Here is an 18,852-nt window from a genome sequence, read left to right as displayed (position 1 = left end):
CAGGACTGTTCTTAATGTTTCCTCTGAATAGTGTGGGGGTGCCTCAGTTTCCCCTAGGCAGTTCTTAAGTATCTAGGGGGGTGGGATAAGGGTGTATGATCGTTGCAGAGCCCTAGAGGGCAGGTGTGTGCAGGGGTCTGGACACAGAGAATGGCCAACACCCTGTTTCCTGGCAACTGATGGCCTGGGCCCTTCCCCCCTGCAAGGTGAGAGCTAAAGGGTTGGAGAACAAAGGAATCCGGTGACCTCCTGGCCCGGGAAAGGGACAAAGCCCAGAGGAGGAGGGGCTGGAGGGGGAGTCAGTTTTGGGGCTGGCTGGAGACATGGAGTGAAGTGGAGACGGGGTTGTCTGGCTCACTGCCCCCCCAAAATTGACCCAGCTGAGGGGTCCTGTTCTCTGAACCTACAAGCTCTGTTTCAGACCATGTTCCTCTCATCTAATAAACCTTCTGTTTTACTGGCTGGCTGAGAGTCACGTCTGACTGCGAAGTTGGGGGGCAGGACCCTCTGGCTTCTCTAGGACCCCGTCTGGGCGGACTCGCTGTGGGAAGCGCATGGAGGGGCAGAGGATGCCGAATGCTCTGAGGTCAGGCCCAGGAAGGTGTGAGCTGTGTGTCTTGCAGACAGGCTGCTCCCCGAGAGGAGACTGCCCCAGAGTCCTGCCTGGCTTCGTAGGGAGCAGTTCCAGGGCATCACCCGGGGACTCCATGACAGGGGGGCCTACAGCTGATGATAGCTAACCAACAAGCTATCCTCAGCAGGTAAAACTTTAACTTGTGGAACTATGCCCAAATACAAGGAGTTGCTCCCCACTGAGTCAAAGGCTGAGTTCTCGGCTCTGGTCAGGAGGGGAAGGCAGTAGCCAGGGCATCCCTGCAGGCCTCCCTCGACTTGGCTGACTCTGCGGCATGTACCTCCTCAGGGGTAGTCATGAGGAGAACCGCTTTGCTCCAAGTGTCCGGGCTTCCCCCAGAAGTTCAGTAGACCCTGCAGGATCTTCCCTTTGAGGGTGCAGGGCTGTTTTCGGACCAGACCGACTCGAGGCTCCACAGCCTAAAGGACTTAAGGGCAACTATGAAATCTCTGGGGATGCACACTCCTGCTACCCAGAGAAAACCCTTCAAGCCTCAACCCCAACAGCAGCAGAAGCCTCGCCCAAGGCAGGATACATAGCGCCATAGGGGCAGGAATAATAGACGTAGACCTTCCAACCCTCCCTCAGGCTAAGGGCAGGGCCCGACCAAGCCATTGTCGGGCTCCAAGGAAGGGTTTTGAAGGGACGCCCGAAGACGGCATACCAGGCACTATCCTGGATCTTTCCCCCCCGCTTTCTGAACCATCTATCCCACTTCTACTGTGTGTGGTCTCATATAAAATCAGACCCCTGGGTTCTTCACACAGTAGAAGTGGGATATTCTCTCCAATTCTGCTCCTCCCCTCCCTCCCACCTCCCTTTTCCCCTCCCTCTTCAGGGATCCCTCTCATGAGTAACTCCTTATCCAGGAGGTGCAGGCACGCCTCGCCCCGGGAGCGGAAGAGGAGGAGGTTCCTCAGGAGCTTAGGGGCAAGGGATTCTATTCCTGATACTTCCTAATCCCCAAAGCCAAGGGGGGGTCTCAGACCCACCTTAGACCTGCGAGGACTCAACGAGTTCATGGTGAAGTTCAAATTCCACTGGTCTCCCTGAGCACAATTATCCCTTCCCTGGATCTGGGGGACTGGTACGCTGCCCTCGACATGAAAGACACGTACCTCCACATAGCCATCTGGCCTCCTCACCACACTTCCTGAGGTTTGTTGTCAACCGCATACATCATCAGTTCACGGTGCTCCCATTCGGGTTATCAACAGCCCCTGGGGTGTTCACCAAGTGCATGTGCGTGGTCGCGGCCTTTCTCCGCAAGAGGCAGGTGTATCTCTACCTTGACAACTGGCTGCTGCGGGGGCGCTCTGCGGAGCAGGTGGAGTCCCAGGTCTGGTTAGTCAGAGACACCTTCCAGAGACTAGGTCTCCTCCTCAATGTGGACAAGTCAATGTTGTCACCCACCCAACAAATAGAATTCATCGGGGCAGCACTGGACTTGGTTCAGGCAAGAGCTATCCTGCCAGAGCCCAGATTCCAAACACTGTCACACGTCATTCAGGTGCTCAGACGATACCCCACCACAACCACGAGGACAGGCCTCAGCCTCCTGGGACACATGGCGGCATGCACCTATGTGGCCAGGCACACCAGGCTGAGTGTCAGGCCAGTCCAGGCGTGGCTCGCTTCAGCTTATCAGCCGGGTTGAGACAGTTTAGACTCGGTAGTAACGATACCGATGCGAGTCTTAGATACCCTAGGCTGGTGGTTGGACCCTCACATGGTCTGCGAAGGAGTCCCATTCACCACCCCTCAACCATCCATGACCTTAGTAATAGACGCGGCAGACCTGGGTTGGGAGGGCCCACCTAGGACACTTACAGACCCAGGGCATGTGGTCGCAGTCCGAGATCCTGCTCCATATCAATATAAAGGAGCTCAGAGTGAGGAGACTGAACTGCCAGACCTTCCATACGATATTGCGAGGTCACTGCGTGGCGGTGTTGACCGACAACACCACCGCCATGTTTTACATAAACAAGCAGGGTGGAGTCCACTCCTCCCCTCTCTGTCAGCAGGCTCTCCAGCTGTGGGAGTTTTGTGTAGCTCGCTCCATCCACCTAGAGGCATCCCGTCTCCCGGGAGCACGCAACAAGCTTGCGGACCACCTCAGCCAGTTGTTCCGCAGTCATGAGTGGGCCATCCGGCTGGACGCCATAAACGACATCTTCCAAAGGTGGGGGTTTTCCTGGGTAGACCTATTTGCCATCAGGAGCAACAGGAAGTGTCCACTGTTTCACGCCTTCCAAACACACAACCCAGGATCAATCTCGGATGCGTTCATGATGCACTGGGGGAACCATCTACTGTATGTCTTCTCTCCGATACCACTCCTCAACAAGGTTCTCCTCAAGATCTGCAGGGATAAGGCGGAGGTAATTCTGCTGGCTCCTGCATGGCCACACCAACGTTGATACACTATGCTGTCAATGGACACCCCGATCGTGCTGCCACTCCTCCCCGTTCGGATTACACAGGACCTTCACGCGGACCTCCAGTCTCTCCATCTCATGGCTTGGAAGCTTCATGGTTAAACCCAATGGAGCTCCAATGCACGGAATCGGTGAGGGAGGTGCTGGTTGGTAGCAAGAAACCTTCCACTAGGGCCACTTACCTGGCCAAATTGAAAAGGCTCTCAGGCTGGTGCGATCACAGTAGCGTATCCCCACTTCAGGCAACTATACCATTCATCCTAGACTATCTACTGCATCTGAAGCAACAAGGCCTGGCCGGATCATCCATCAGGGTACACCTCATGGCCATCCCAGTGTTCCACCTGGGAGAGTTGGGGCGCTCCGTATTCGTCAACCCTATGGTAGGCTGTTTCCTTAAGAGCATGGAACGGCTATACCCTCAGTCTCGCCCACCGGTACCAGCTTGGAACCTCAACCTGGTCGTAGCTAGGCTTATGGGAGCCCCATTCGAGCCACTGGCTACATATTCCCTTCTGTATCTCTCTGGTTGCCTTCACATTGGCCATGAGAGTGTTGGAGTTAAAAGCGTTAACCTCCAACCCCCTCTCACACAGCCTTCCACAAGGATGAGGTACAGCTGAGGCCGCACCCAGCCTTCCTGCCCAAGGTGGTATCCCAATTCCACAGCGGCCAGGACATTTTTCTATGTTTTCTATCCCAAGCCACATGCTAATGCACAGGAGCAGAGGTTTCACTCACACGATGTGCAGAGAGTGCTAGCATTCTACATTGAGCGCACAAAGCCTTTCAGGAAGTCGAACCAGCTGTTTGTGGCGGTGGTGGATCAGATGAAAGGGCTTCCGGTCTCACAACACAGTTCTTCCTGGATTACAGACTGCATCTGTGCCTGCTATGACCTTGCCAAGGTTCTAGCCCCGGCTATAACGGCCCACTCGACACTAGCTCAAGCCTCGTCCACAGATTTCCTGGCCCAGGTGCCCATCCAGGAGATCTGCAGAGCGGCGACCCGGTCCTCGGTGCATACCTTTCCCCCCCACTATGCCAGCACCCAGCATGCTAGAGACGATGCAGCTCTCAGGTAGAGCAGTGCTCCGATCAGCGATTCCTTAACTCCAAACCCACCCCCATGGGAGAGCTTGGGAGTCAGCTGATTGGAAGCGACGTGAACAATCACTTGAAGAAGAAAAGACGGTTACTCGCCTTCTCGTAACTGTTGTTCTTCGAGATGCGTTGTTCACGTCCATTCCAAACCCACCCTCCTTCCCCTCTGTCAGAGTAGCCGGCAAGAAGGAACCAAAGTGGGGTCGGGTTGGTGGGTCATATATCGAGCGCCAAGAAGGTGCCACTCCAGGGGGCTCTATAGCTGACCTGACAGGAGCTGCTGAGGGGGAAAGTTCCTGACTGTGTTCGTGGCGTGCGCACACCTGATTGGAATGGACGTGAACACCACCTCTCGAAGAACAACAGTTACAAGAAGGTGAGTAACCGTCTTTTCTCATGCGTCGCTGAGAGTCTTGGCTAACAGCCAGCAATGGACCTAGCCTCCAGTAACTTATCTAGTTCTTTTTTGAGCCCTGTTATACTTGTGGCCTTCACAGCATCCCCTGGCAAGGAGTTCCACTGCAGCGAGAGGAAAGACCCCTCCGCTTCCCAACCTACCCCCAAAGCCTGTCAACCTTCTCCTGCAGGCTCCCCCACCTTCGCCCCAGAGGCCCTCCCCCGCCAATAAATGAGCTCAGGCACTCGAGGAGGGAGGGTTCAAGCTGATTTATGGCAGCAGCCGCGCGCCCTGGGCTCCAGAGTGAACCTGTGTCAAGGGCCCTATGCCCCAGCTCCCCTGCATGTGCTGCAGGGCCAAGCCCAGCAGAAGGATGATGGAGCCCAGGGCCCAGACAACGCATGGGCCCAGGGGCAGTTTCGGGAGGGGTGAGGGTTTCAAAGCCTCATGCCAGCAGGGCTAGGTTGGAGGAGAGACAGCAAGTTTCACTTCTCCTCCAGCATTCTACATGCACCCACTGGTGAAATGCAGCCACCTCTGGGGTGAGCACTGGCAGCTGTTTAACAGCACACACACACAAACGCTACACGGTCAAAGCATGCTGCGTTTAACACACTACAGGGGCTATGGGGCGCTGAACAGGAGTAATCAGAGCTAGGACTTAGCCCAGACAGCGGGGTTAACCCCCTATTTCAGCACTGTACCTAATTAGGTCTATTGGTACTACAGTCAAGGACCCCAAAGGCTAGCGGCAGGCCGAGGGCCCCACCGTGTGTCCAGCTGCAGGGCCGGCGCGGCCCATGAGCAGCGGAGGAAGGGAAATATCATGCACTTTTCCCGACTGCAGGAGAATGCCGGCCTCTCGGGCCAGCCAGGGGCCTCTGTGCTGCTTGCCGGCTTCCCTGGTTTTCTGAGACAAACTGCCCCGCAGGAGGGGCCCCTGCCCTGATTGACAAGTATTTCTACACACAGCCTCAAACACTCTGTCACCTGAGAGCCTTCCTGGCAGGCTGGGGCAGCAGGGGCTGCAGGCTGGGGCAGCAGGGGCTGTAGCCTGTGCCCAAAGGGGCATATCACCACCCCCTTGGAGAGGGGCTACATATAGCCCCTGCCTCCCCTCAGCCAGGCCATACCAGCTCCAGTCTCCTCCCTGCAGCTCTTCAGGGGGCAGTATCTGGGGCTGAGATCCAGAGCGAAGCCTGGGGCAGGGTGCATGCAGGGACAATCCAGCCCGTGAGGGGCTCCTAGGGGGAGCCTGCCTCCTGCAGCTTCCTTGCCCTGGGGGAGGCTGCAGTGGGAGCTGAGCGCAGCAGCTGATCCCATGTCAGTCCAGGGCAGTCAACAGATGCGCCCTGCCTGTCCCCAGCTGGGCGGTTACTGAGATGGCACCCCCTCTAGGCAGCTGAGGGCACAGTTGGGGGGAGGGATAGCTCAGTGGTTTGAGCATTGGCCTGCTAAACCCAGGGTTGTGAGTTCAATCCTTGAGGGGGCCATTTAGGGATCTGGGGCAACTATGGGGGATTGGTCCTGCTTTGAGCAGGGGGTTGGACTAGCTGACCTCCTGAGGTCCCTTCCAACCCTGAGATTCTATGAAAACCACATCTGTTCAGCTAATGGTATTAGCTCTGATCTAGCACTTTCCAGCTGTAGGTCTCACCATGCTTGACACAGGAAGGTAGCGTGGTTGTCCCCATTTTACAAATGGGGAAACTGAGGCACAGAGCACCATCTTGCCCAAGGTCATGCAGCAGAGCCAGGAATAGACCCAGGTCTCCTGAGTCCCAGTCAAGTGCTGTGTGTTCTCGGACATGCTGCCTCTCATGCTGCCAGCCACATTCAGTGCCGACTGCTCCGAGCTCGGGGCCTGCTCAGAAGCTGTGCAATGCCCCAGTAGCATCAGGGACTTTGACACAGACATGGAGCTGTGCCGAGACTGAAGTGAGATTATGGCCCCGGGGATGCTACAGTGACCTGGAGAGCAGAGTGGTGAGACTGCCCCGGGCGTCCTAGGGCACAGACCCAGCTGCTGTGCAGAGGCCCTGGGTCTGTGCCTCAGCAAGAGCTCTGCAGCCCGAGTTCAGAGGAGGAAAGGAGCTGGGTGGGCCCCACAGGACCAGGGATTCATTTGCCCCTGCCTCAGAATGAAGGATGACACCTCCTCAGCTACTGTACCCCTACCCCACAAATCAGGGCCTGCCTGGGGGAGGCCCAGCTCTGCACTTCGCCAGGCTCTGGTCTCCATACAGGAGCAGAGGGGATCACAGCCTGCAGGGGCCTTGGGCAAGGGGCGCAGCATGACAGAGCAGCCACAGGCAGGTGACAGCAGCTGCCTGCCCCTAGGGAAGAAACTGCATGGACATGGGGGCGGGGGGGGGCAATGAGCAGCCAGGGGGGGTGAGCAGTTGTCTGGCCAAAGAGACTCTGAAGTTTGAAGAGATCTGGGCTCCATTTAGTCACTGCAGCGCCACCCCCTGTTCTTTGTGCATGTCCCCCCATGTCAATGGCGGATCTCCCCCAGAGCAGAGGGGGTTCCCACCCAGCTCTGGACGATTCAGCTCCCCCCACTATGTCTGCTCTCCACCCAGGTGGGGGCATCCTCAGCCACATGCTGCTGCCCCAGCCCCTGTAAACAGGAGCCTGGGGTCTCTGCACAGAGGCCCGGAGTCACAGCTGCAGTGCCCCATTAGCGGGGGGGCTGGAACATGCTGCAGCAGCACAGTGCCTGCAGGTACCTCCCTGCCCCCCTCATGGGAACCACCTGCCCGGCGCTCAAAGCCCCCCTGCGGCGGGGCAGCCTAGACCTGGCCATAGCGGACGATCTCGCTGAGGTCGTAGCCGGTCGCAGCGAAGGAGTTTCCCTCGGGGTCACAGAAGCGGGCGCCGCAGAGCTGGGTGTCAGGCACGCACTCCGAGTGGCAGTGCTCGATCTGCAGGGGGCAGGAGAGAGCACCCTTGGACCACGCAGCCCAGCCGGGCCCCGGGGACTAGACAGGCTTCCCCGCAGCAGCCTCGCCTGGACTCCCGCACTCCCCCAGGGGGATGGGCACGAGGCCCCCTCGCGTGCAGGCGCCCCCTGCAGGCTGCAGCAAGAGGACACGGCCGTGTTTCGTCTGAACGTTGGGGGCTGGATACAAGAACCATGCTTGGGGTCTCTCCCCCCTCCCCAGCATCCAGCCCCTCCCTTGCTGCAACACCAGCCCCAGGCCTGGGGCAGCGCCAAGGGAAAGGGAGGCAAAGCATGGCCTCCCCAGGCTGCCAGCCAGTTGGCTCAGAGGGATTTCAGTGGGGAGGAGGATGTGGTCAGTGGAAGAGGGGGAGAGCAGGGGCAGACAGAGCAGCTATGGGCAGCTGACAGAGGTGCAGGCTGGGGGCAGGGGTAGCAGGGCGGGCCCAGTGGAGGGAAGAGGAGATCACACTCAGCACCTCAGTGACAGAACTGGAATAGCACAAGGGGTGTGGTCACGCCAGGGCCCATGGAGTTATGGGAGCCCCACTGAGGGGCTGCCGGGAGAGTACGACAAGCTGGCCCCATGGGGCAGGAGGGTGGCTGGGATAAGGGGGCCCCTCTGGCACCAGCAACTGGCAAAGAGGTGCAGAGGTGTGGGGAATCGTAGTGTGGGGGAACATGCAGGGGAGTGGGGGGGTTCTAGATGTGGGTCAGACAGCCCCCCCAGAGACAGAGGGCAAGGTAAAAGCATTGGCTGTTTTGTGTGCAGCATGGAAGTGTGGGGAATTTGGGAGGGTTGGGGGAGGGGGAGCTAGATCAAAACTGGGTGGAGCTGTTGAGGGTGGGGGATGGGGATTGGAGGGCAGCTTGGGGAGTTTGGATCAGAGCCAGGAGGATAGGGGAGTGGGCAGGGGTTAGTGCAGAGCTGGAGGAGACTAGTGGGGACCTCTGAACCACAGCTGGGGGGTGGATCAGAGCAGTGGGGGCAGGAGGGGAGCTAAAAGCCCTGGAGGGGTGCATGGATTGAGGGAACTAGGCAGGGGCAGTGGTGAGCTGGACTGAGGCTGTGAGGGAGGTGGCTTTTGGAATCAGGAAGGGGGCCTAGGCCCCTCACCTATTCTTGCCCCAGGATCCTCTGTGGCCTTTTTGCTCCACTAGACCACCTAGTCCCAGCTCAGCCTCACAGCTCCTTGTGGCAGTGGTGGAATTTCACAGGGGGGAAACTGAGGCACAACGGAGCAGTGACTGGCTGAAGGTTGCACTGAGAGTCCGTAGCAGAGCCAGGACTGGAACAGAGGAGCTCCTGGCTCTCAGCCCCATGCTCAGATCATTAGACCCCACGGTTCTCTGCAGGGGTGTGTGGACATCACAGCACTGGCCCCTCACCTCAATGTCCCCGGTGTCTGGGCTCCGGCTGAGTTTCCAGATCTGGACATAGGAATCCTCGGCACCCGACAGCAGCTGCAGTGGGAGGCAGAACAGAGGCGGTGAGGGGGGCTGCAGGCTCCCGGGGTGGCTGGGGGGCTCTGAGCTCGGGCCCACTGTGCAGGGAGCAGAGCCTCCCAGCACAGGTGAAGCCTGCTGCATGCAGCAGCTGAGGCAGTTCTATTCCTTGGCCCACTGGCTCTGGGGCTGGGGCCTCTCTCCCTGGGGCAGGACAGCAGGCACCACCTGGGGCAGAGGGCAGCAGAATGCAATGGTATGTGTGTGCCCCCTGCTGGCTAGTGTGGGAGCTGCAGCTCGTCCCAGCCAGAGCGGAGGATTCAGGCAGGCAGGCAGAGGAGATGAGCCAGGCTGGGTTCAGAAGGCTGGCTGGCAGGCAGGGGGCGCTGTGCAGCTGGGGGACTGCCTGGGAGGCCTTGGGCAGGTTTACCTTCCCCGTCAGGGGTGCCAGGTCCAGGGCATAGATCCAGCGAGCATGGGCGCTGACTGTGGCACGAAGGGCCCCGCTCGAGGCCTCGTACAGCCGGATCTGTCCATTCCCATAGCCAGCAGCAATGACCCCGTTCCACAGCTTCACCGAGGAGCAGGTCCACCTGGGCACAAAGGAGACGCGTCAGCCACACTTGCTCCACTTGGTGGGGGGGCGGGGTAGTTCTGGGCTTCCCCCTCCCCCCCAACACACTGTCCCCACTGCATCAGAGTGACCTCTCTGCAGGTATTCCTCCCCCATCACCTGGGGCCCACCTCTAGCAGGGCCCAGGGGGAGGACGCTGGGCTCATCTCACTGCCCCAAGGAGCTGTGGGAGCCCCCTGCCCGGCCTTACCCAAAGGCAGAGATTTTGGTGAGCAGGGAGAACTCCTCCTTGGACCTCCAGACACACAGAGCCCCGGAGTCATCCGCAGTCACCAGGTCAGCAGCCCCACCCTGCAACGGGAGGAGACCATCAGTGCCGTGCCATGGGACCCCTCTCAGCCAATCGGAGCACGGGGAAGTCAGCAATTAGGAAGGATAGAATCATAGAATATCAGGGTTGGAAGGGACCCCAGAAGGTCATCTAGTCCAACCCCCTGCTCAAAGCAGGACCATACTACAGGATACTACAGAGTAATCAGTCACCAAATAGCTCTTTCCCAGAAGTGCAGTAAAGTTGCTTTACAACCTACTCTCCTCAGCCAATGAGCTCCCAGAAAACGGACACTGACCTGTCCTTCTCCAAATAACTAATGAGCTGGTGCACGTTGCTGTCCTCTAGTGGGTGGACTGAGAACTGTTCAGCTGTGTGTCACCTCCCCTATCGTGCGAACAGCGAATGGAGACTCTCCTTTGGTTCCAGTGGGCAGGGCCTGGGCTTTAGGAGTGCGAGGATCTGAGGGGTGCTGTGTTATGCAGCATAGGGACACCCACGTGCCAGGTGACTGTGGATTTGAGCCGTCTCTTGCTCTTTCATCCCAAAGGGTTTTACTGGCTGCTGTCTCTGGAATGAACAATGGCCCCAGTGGGAACATGTGAGGCGAGACAGGGATGCGGGGAGCTCTGGTTAAGGGTGATGAGGGAGACACACTGAGGGAGTGGATACAGTCCGACCTCGCTAATAAATGGCCTTGAGTCCAGGGAGGCTTTCATATCCCCAGCTGGCTGAGAGACCGGTGCTGGCACAGGGCTCAGGCTAAGTAGCTGACTAAAGTGCTGTATCCATCGATGTAATTGTTCCAATGTCTTTATTGTTAAGCTGTCCTCATTGTCTTGAGCTGGTCAGTTGCTATTGTTATTTTCCTGCTGACAACTGTCTAACGATGGACAGTGTCTTCATGTCGTTTAATGCTGTGAACCTGTTTGTCTTTCCCAGCACTCTTTTCGCTCTCTTTGTTCTTTATGGCACGTTCCTCCTGGAGTCGCTTGTTCTTGTTTCAGTTTAGTTTTGTGTTTCTCTCCTATTTTCTGCTATGTCTCCTCCAATAACCGTTTGTTGGGATGATTCTTCCCGAATCCCAGCACTGCAAAGGTTTTGGTGAAAGTTTCCTTTAGCTGTTTCCATTTGCCGTCTACCATTCCCTCATCTTCAAACATCCAGTATCTATTTGCTAGCACAATTCTAAACTCTTGTTGTGTTGTCATCTGTTTTAGCTTGGTGATGGCAGCCATTGAATGGTGAGCCGGTGGCCAATCCCCTAGCTAGAGAGGAGGAGATCTGGGCATGGAACGAGGACCTCTCCCCAGAGCAGAAGCAGAGAGGGCTGTCAATTGATTAAAAAGCAGAAAAGCAACAGATCTAGATAACTTTCCAAAGGAGGATCTTACAGCAGGTGTGAAGAACACAGCAGCCGTTTTGATAGCCTCTTACAAAAGAGATGGGCAAATACCAAATGAATGGGAAAAGGGTTCTATGGTGAACGTGTTCAAGAAAGGAAACCTCAATCAGTGTAAAAACCAGAGGGGCAGCCTGCATTCAATTGTTGTGTATCCCAAGTGAGGTGTTCAAATGTACTATTCTAGACAGAGTAAAGAAAGGGGTAGATTCAAGGTTATGACAAGAACAGGCAGGGTTTGGACAGGAGAAATCATGTATGATCCAATAGTAATTTTACATATCATCACAGAACTGCTGATTGAATGGCAGTCACCACTTCATATGAATGGTGTGGATTTCCAAAAATCCACACCATTTGATGCCGTGGATAAAACAGGTTTATGAAAGCTGCTATGCCACTATGGAAAGCCTCAGAAATTTGTGAGCATCATTCAGAGTGTCTATGAAAATATGACCTGCCAGGCAATACATGACAGTGAACTGACTAAACCATTCAAAGTTACTATGGGCATCAGGCAAGGATGCTTTGTGTCACCTGTGATCTTTTTACTGGTAGTGAATTGGGTAATGAGAGACCACAGAACAACCAAGGGGGAGACAATGGACTTTCACACAGAAGTCAGAGGACCTTGATCTTGCAGATAACCTTAACTTGCTATCCTGCACCCATAGAGACATGCAAGCTAAAATAAATAATCTCTAGGCCTGTGCACAATTAGGAGGGTTGAAAATCAACACCGAGAAAACTCAAACCATGAGAATCGACACACAACAAGAAACACCAACACTACTTTCTGGGACCGACATGGGAGAGAGGTCCGATATTTCATGTATCTTGGCAGCACTGCAAGTAGAAGAGGTGGAGCAGACAAAGACATTACAGCCAGAATAGCAAGAGCCAGAGTGGCCTTTGTATCTCTAAGGCCGATCTGGAGAAACAGAAATCTTGCCTCCAAACTAAATTTTGAATATTTAACATCATTGTAAAGTTGGTCTTACTATATGGCACTGAAACCTGGAGACATATTAAGATCTTACTATCTGAACTCCAAGTTCTCAGTTGCCTTAGACAAAACCCTCTATCAGATAGCCAGAAAAAATCACGAACAAAGAACTCTGGAGGAGGACGAAACAAAAACTAACAAAAATGGAGTTGGCTTGGACATTCATGGAGCAAGGACCTGCATAATGTAACAAGAGAGGCACTGAACTGGAACCCCTAGGGCAAAAGGCAACGAGGTAGCCCAAGGATAACAGAAGCAGAATTGAAAACTATTCAAGTGATATGAAAAAAAGCTAACATTGTGGCAGGAGACTGGCAAGGAAGGACAGCTGTGGTGAAGGCCCTATGCTCCACATGGACTAGAGAGGCATAAGAGAACAGAGAGTAGGGTTTGAGCCACCTACTGTACCCATCCTGCAGGGACTATACCAGCCCTGGGAGGGATCAACGAGCTCTGTCTTTGCTGTGGCTGGGTGGGAGTGAGGCGTCTTTACAGACCTCTGGTGCACAGTAAGGTCCACCCTGGCCGCTGGAAAGCCTCGGCGCAAAAGGTATTGGTCTGGGCTCTCCCAGGAAGGGCTCTGACATCATCAGTGTCCAGGCAGAGCAGGTGGGGCCTCAGCTCTGAGTCTCCCCCAGTGGGAAGCACATGGGGGAGAGGAAGGGCCGACAGACTGGTTTCAAGTTGGCTGTAGGCATCCCCCAAGGAAGGAGGGGCCCAACTAGCTGCTCTGGCATTTTGCAACCCGGCTGTAAGCCATGTGGCCTGGCCTGGGCAGCCATCCATTCGTGCTGAGCCTGGGATAGGAGCTGTGCGCGGTGCCGGGGGCTCCATACCAGGTTCTCCCCGACCTCCGAGGCGATGTCAGTGATGGAGTCGCGATGCTCCTCCAGAACTTCGCTCAGTGTGATGTTTGTTCCCTTGCTGGGGATGTCAAACACCAGCACCAGTCCCGATGAAGTCCCTGTGAACAAGCAAAGGAGATGTCACTGGCAGTCAGTTATCAGACCCCGACCCACTCTGCTCTAGGAACCAGCTTCCTGGTCTTCCCGCCTCTGGGAACCAGTCTCCACACTCCCCACCCCTAACCAGGTCCTCAGCCCTCACCTCAATAACTCCTTCAGCTTCAGGAGCCTGAATAGACCCTTCTTCCCATTCCCCACACACTCCACTCCCATCCTCCTGGGCCCAAGTGTCCCTAGTGCAGCACATCCACAGCCCAGCCCCCTCACCCAGCTGCTGTATGCAGCCCCTCTGCTTCCCCGCTAATCCCAGACCTCTCCTCCCCTGACCACCTGGCCTCAGCCCTACCATGCAGAAGATTAGGTGCCCAGTTGCTGCACCTGTAGATACCAGAGATCCTATTCCTTGCCCCTCACTCCCTTTCCCAGCCTCCAGTTTCCCTACCCCGCTCACCCACACAGATGAAGCGCCCACTGGCTGCAGCAATCCCTCGAGCAAACACTGCCTGGGCTGGAAGGAAATGAAAGCCCCATTACACCCCTGCAGCAGCTCCTACCCCAAAGCTCGATGGAGACCCCAGGCCACAAGGGGGATACTTTGAAATCAGGGCCACAAGGTATGAGGGATCCAGACACCCTGATTTAAGGCCAGATCACAGAGAAACTACGCATCGTCCAGCCAGAAGGGAACACTGGGGTCACCTTGTCTGATCTCCTGCACGACATGGGCAATAGACATCCTGGAATTAATTCCTAAATAAAACATCCTCCCTTCTGCTGGATCCCTGGGCCAGAACCCCCCATGGGCTATTGGCTCCTGGGGTGGAGGAAGCCAAACTGTGCTACACAAAATCCATGACCATGGTTCATCCTGCCCTTCCAAGGTAGTTGTTGGCAGGAGGGAGAGCTCTGCAGAGCCCTCCTCCCGAGGCTCCTACTGCATCACTGCCCCCAGCTGGGATCTATCTTTACCTGGCGGTGGTTCCAAGACATCCAGGGCATGCCAGTAAACCATGATGGAGCCATCTGACTCATACATCTGGGGAGTGAAAACACCTGGTCAGCTCGCAGCAGAGTCACTTCCGGGTGGGGTCGATGAGCCTGAAGCCATCAGGAGAAACCCCGAGTGCTGCCCCCACAAAGCTTTCCAGAGATGGGGGAGGCACCCCTGTGACCTGGGGCCCTCAAAGTCCCTGACACAAGGACCTCCAGAAGGCACCTTGTAACAGGTAGCTGCCAAGATGGGCCAGGAGGCCTGGGGCTAGTCAGCCCTGTTCAACTAGCCGCATCTGTGCGGGGGCATGGGAAGAGTTTTTACAGGGGGAGTGCTGAAAGCCAGTGAACAACACTCTAAACCCAGACGTGATGGGAGCTAGGTGTTTGGTTGCTATTATTGCTTCAAGCCAGGGGCCACACCCATAGCTCCAGCACCCCGTGCCTGTGCCATAATTAGATGGCTGGACTACTTGGGCTGACAGCCTGAATCCCCTGAGCCTTATAAGAGGGCAGAGAGAACACAGTTTGATCGAGGATTGACAGGCAAGGGCAAGCTGTGTCCCTGACGAAGGAGTGCAGGGAAGCAGTGCTCTATCTCAGAACGAGGAGATTAGAGAAAACTGAGAAGGGACAGGGAACTGAGCCTGAAGGCTGGGCTGAAGAGGAGCCCAAGTGGGATGGAAAAAAATCTTTTGTTTGTTTGGGACTTTTGTTACCCTGGAAGGGAACTGCACTGTGAGAATGACCCAGCTGGAGGCCTGAGCCATGTGAAATGCTGGGAGAGACAGAAAACCCTGGTGAAGGGAAACTGAGGCAGGAAGTGCCTGCAGAGCCAGACTTCCCCAGCAGAGGGTACTATGGGGCAGTCATGCCCTATGACATGCCTCCATTGACCTTCCTGCAGCTCAGAAGACTGGCCTTGTTCAGACAGAGCTCTCCACCACAGGCCCTGCCCACTCCCTTCCCAGAGCCTAGAAAAGGAAGCACTCTTACCTGGATGCCTTTCTGAGAGGTCAGGACCAGGAGAACTCGAGAGGGCAGGACACACCAGGAGGCCTGAAAGGGAAAGGAATTGTTGCAGCCAACACGGGGTAATTCTATATTATACCTTATCCTAACAGCTAAAGAGGAACTGATCACAGAACTACAAGTTAATGGTAGCTTACGCACAAATGATCATGACTTGATCCCATTTATAATGTACAAACAGAATAAAGTCCAGACCAGTAATAGATATACTTGGTGCTTTAATAAGGCCAATTTCACAAAGCTGAAAATGATTATGGGCCAAATCAGCTGGGAGGAAGAATTTAACCCAAAAAGTGTGAATGATGATTGAGAATCATTTAAGAACACCTTACTAGATGCCCAAAAGCCACACTTGAGGAAGAAGGCTGTGCTGGTTTAAAAAAAACAACAACCAGGTTTAGAGGGGAAGTGAAGGCAGCTGTAATATATAACAAAGGGAAGAAGGGAGAAGTTGATAGTAATAAATGTAAATCAGAAGTGAAAAATTGTAGAAAATTGATACGGGAACTCAAAGGACACAAGGAAAAAAATATATGGCCAGCAGAGTTAAGAACAATAAGGAATTTAAAAAATATATTAGGAACAAAAAGAATCCTGACAATGGTACTGGTCTATTACAGGGGTCTCAAACATGCAGCCCGCAGAGCTTTTTCCTGCGGCCATCAAGCTCCCCTTCCCCTTCGCTCCCGCGCACCGCATCCCTGCTCCTCTGCCTGCCTCCAGGCGCTTCCCGCCGTCAAACACCTGTTGGCGGCGCTTAGCGCTTTACAGGAGGGAGTGGGGAGGAGCAGGGAGCCGTGACCTCAGGGGAGGAGGCGGAGAAGAGGCGGGGCAGGGGCGGGGATTTGGGGAAGAGGTTGGAATAGGGGTGGGGAAGGGGCGGAGTTGGGGCAGTGCTTTTGTATCTTTATATGAAAAGGTGTCTGTGATGCAGCCCTCGGGCCAACGTACTAGTCCTCATGTGGCCCTCGTGGTGATTTGAGTTTGAGATCCCTGATCTACTACTAGATGGAAATGGTAGAATTATCAATATTAATGCAAAAAAGGCAGACGTGTTCAATAAATATTTCTGTTTTGTATTTGGGGGGAAAGAAAAGATGATGCAGTCTCATCATACAGTGATAACACTCCTTTCTGTGAGTATCTCTGGAGGATATTAAACAGAAGCTACTAAAACAAGCCACTTTTAGATCAGCTGGCCCAGAAAATGTGCATCGAGGAGTTTTAAAAGAGCTGGCTGAGGCGCTCACTGGACCATTCATGTTGATTTTTTTTAAAAAAAATAAGTCTTGGCACACTGGGAAGTTCCAGAAGAAAGCTAATGTGCCAATTTTTAAAAAGGTAAACAGGATGACTCAGGTAATTGTCAGGCTGATAGGCCTATATTGATCCCAGGCAAGATAATGGAGCAACTGCTAGAGTACTCGGTCAATAATAAACTAAAAGAGGGTAATATAATTAATGGAATTCTATGGAAAACCAGATCCTGTCATACTAACTTGATTTTTTTTTTTTTGATGAGATTACAAGTTTGGTTGATAAACGTAGTAGTGTTGAAGTAATATACTTAGACTGCTGTAAGGCGTTTGAGTTGGTACCACATGACATTTTGATTAAAAAACTAGAATGACATCAAATGAACATGACACACATAAAATGGATTAAAAACTGGCTAACTGATGGGTCCCAAAATATACCTGTAAATGAGAAATAGTCACCAACCGAGTGTGTTTCCAGAGGGGTCCTGCAGGGATTAGTTCTTAGCCCTATGTTACTTAACACGTTTGTTAGGAACACTAATAAAAATCTGCAGATGACACAAAAATTAGGGGAGTAGTAAAGAATGAAGAGGACAGATCATTCATACAGAGCAAGCTAGCCCTCTTGGTACAGTGGATGCCACAAACAATGTGTGTTTTAATACGGTTCAATGCAAACACTTGGGAACAAAGAATGCAGGCTGTACTTACAGGATAGGAGACTATCCTGGGAAGCAGTGACTCTAAAAAAGATTGGGGGGGGGGGGTGGTAGCAAATCAGCTGAACATGAGCTCCCTGTGCAACACTGCGGCCAAAAGATCTAATACAATTCTGGGATGCATAAATGCTAAATTTTACCACTCTATTTGGCACGGGCATGACTGCTGCTGGAATACCGTGTCCAGGTCTGGTGCTCACCATTCAAAAAGGATGTTGATAAACTGGGGGGGATTCAGAGATGAGACACAGGAATGATTACAGGATTAGGATGCCATTTAATGATAGTCAAGGAGCTCAATCTATTTAGTTTAAAGATAGAGTTAAGAGATGACTTGATTAAAGTACCTACACGGGGAACAAATACTTAGTAATGGGGTCTTCAATCTAGGAGAGAAAGGTATGACATGATCCAATGGGTGAAAGCTGAAACTAGACAAATTCATATTGGAAATAAGGCATATTTTTTTATAAGTGAGAGTAATTAACCATGGGAACAATTTCCCAAGGGGTGAAGTGGATTCTCCATCACTGGTGATTTTTTTACATGAAGACTGGCTGTTTTTTCTAAAAGCTCTGCTCCAGGAATTATTCTGGGGCAGATCTCTGGCCCGTGTCGTACAGAAAGTCAGATTAGCTGACCACACTGGTCTCCTCTGGCCTTACAGTCTAGGAAAGCAGGTCAGCGAGGGCCAGGCAGAGAGGGGAAAGGAGCAAGAAGCCTGCACTGCTCTCCAGGAGACAGGGTCATGAGTTAAAGCCTGGCACATAGGATCCTAGAAGCTAGAGACAATCTGTGAAGACCCCTCTCCCCAAGCTTAGGGCTCCTCCAGTACCAAGTGTCTGGAGGAGGTTGGTCTAGGCAGTGTTTGGGGGCAATGTGCAATGCTGGCTGGATTGGAGACGTTTCGGGGTGGCCCTGGCTTGACCCTAAACTGCCCCCGGAGTCCTACCAAGGCGGCTGTGGCCTCCCGGGGAGGAAGGAGAGCGCTGTTCTCCCCAGGGAAGGGCAGGGGAAGTGAGGCGAGTCATGAGCCCACAGTGAGTAGCGCAGACCCGGGGAGAACCCAGAGCCCTTTCTTACGCTGCCGCGAGCCCTAACCACCCAGCCACTCTGGGTCTGCGCCCGCCGGCCCCCCAGCCCGACCCCCCGCAGGGCCTGGTCCCCGGCCCCTACTCCTCCCCTCGGGTCGGGCTGGCCTTAGGGCGTGTCCGAGCCTGGCGGGAGCTGCCCTTGGCTGGGCCCGAGCTCAGGGCCCCGCGGGCAGGGGAGCCCTGTGAGCGCCAGCCCTGCCCCGGGGAGCCGGGGGCTCCCGGGCCGCCCCCTACCTGGGTGACGATGGAGGCGCTGGCGGCCAGGCCGCCCTCCGTGGCCTGCAGCTGGCGGTGGGAGACGCTGAGCCCGTCGGCCGCGGCGCTGGCCAGGCTGACGGCGCTGCCGTGCACGGCGGCGAAGTAGGTGAGCGGCTTGTCGCGCAGGGGCAGCACGCTCAGGTTGTTGTACAGCGCCGAGCTGCTGCTCTTCAGCGGGACGCTCCGCTCCCTGCGGTACATCCTGCGGGAGCGGGCGGGGGGGCCGGGCCACGCGCGGGGGGCGGGGGGGGGCCGG

At 54.8% G+C, this 18,852-nt stretch overlaps 2 protein-coding genes across 4 annotated transcripts in view; one reads left to right on the top strand and one right to left on the bottom strand.

The window, feature by feature from the left end:
- Positions 1–4,830: 4,830 nt before the first annotated feature.
- WDR54 (WD repeat domain 54) lies at positions 4,831–18,842 on the bottom strand. Of its 2 annotated transcripts, XM_048846533.2 has the most exons (9): positions 18,573–18,842; positions 15,231–15,293; positions 14,214–14,280; positions 13,696–13,752; positions 13,116–13,243; positions 9,791–9,891; positions 9,397–9,559; positions 8,910–8,984; positions 4,831–7,503 (listed from the first exon to the last, which is right to left on the bottom strand). In XM_048846533.2, exons 1-9 carry the CDS (start codon positions 18,795–18,797, stop codon positions 7,372–7,374), a joined length of 1,011 nt encoding a protein of 336 aa, XP_048702490.1. In that variant the 5' UTR covers positions 18,798–18,842; the 3' UTR covers positions 4,831–7,371. The 2 variants fall into 2 exon arrangements, with proteins under 2 accessions (XP_048702490.1, XP_048702489.1); XM_048846532.2 differs by lacking the exon at positions 13,696–13,752 and having other exon boundaries at positions 18,573–18,838.
- Positions 18,611–18,852, top strand: part of C4H2orf81 (chromosome 4 C2orf81 homolog) — a 28,942-nt gene continuing 28,700 nt past the window's right edge. For both annotated transcript variants that reach the window (XR_012668260.1, XM_075128195.1), the window contains exon 1: positions 18,611–18,702. The gene's annotated coding sequence lies outside the window, so the exon portion shown is untranslated. The remainder of the gene's footprint in view (positions 18,703–18,852) is intronic.

This window comes from Caretta caretta, chromosome 4, assembly GCF_965140235.1.
Source record: "Caretta caretta isolate rCarCar2 chromosome 4, rCarCar1.hap1, whole genome shotgun sequence".
NCBI lineage: Eukaryota > Metazoa > Chordata > Testudines > Cheloniidae > Caretta > Caretta caretta.
Note: the sequence above shows the minus strand (reverse complement) of the source record. Positions and strands in the feature narration are given on the sequence as shown.

Coding starts and splice junctions, on each gene's coding strand:
- WDR54 (XM_048846533.2), bottom strand. CDS start 18,797: ATGTACCGCAGGGAGCGGAGCGTCCCGCTGAAGAGCAGCAGCTCGGCG. Junction 13,753..14,213: donor TGTCTTGGAACCACCGCCAG/GTAAAGATAGAT, acceptor ATTTCCTTCCAG/CCCAGGCAGTGTTTGCTCGA. Junction 13,244..13,695: donor TGGGCGCTTCATCTGTGTGG/GTGAGCGGGGTA, acceptor GCTTGTTCACAG/GGACTTCATCGGGACTGGTG.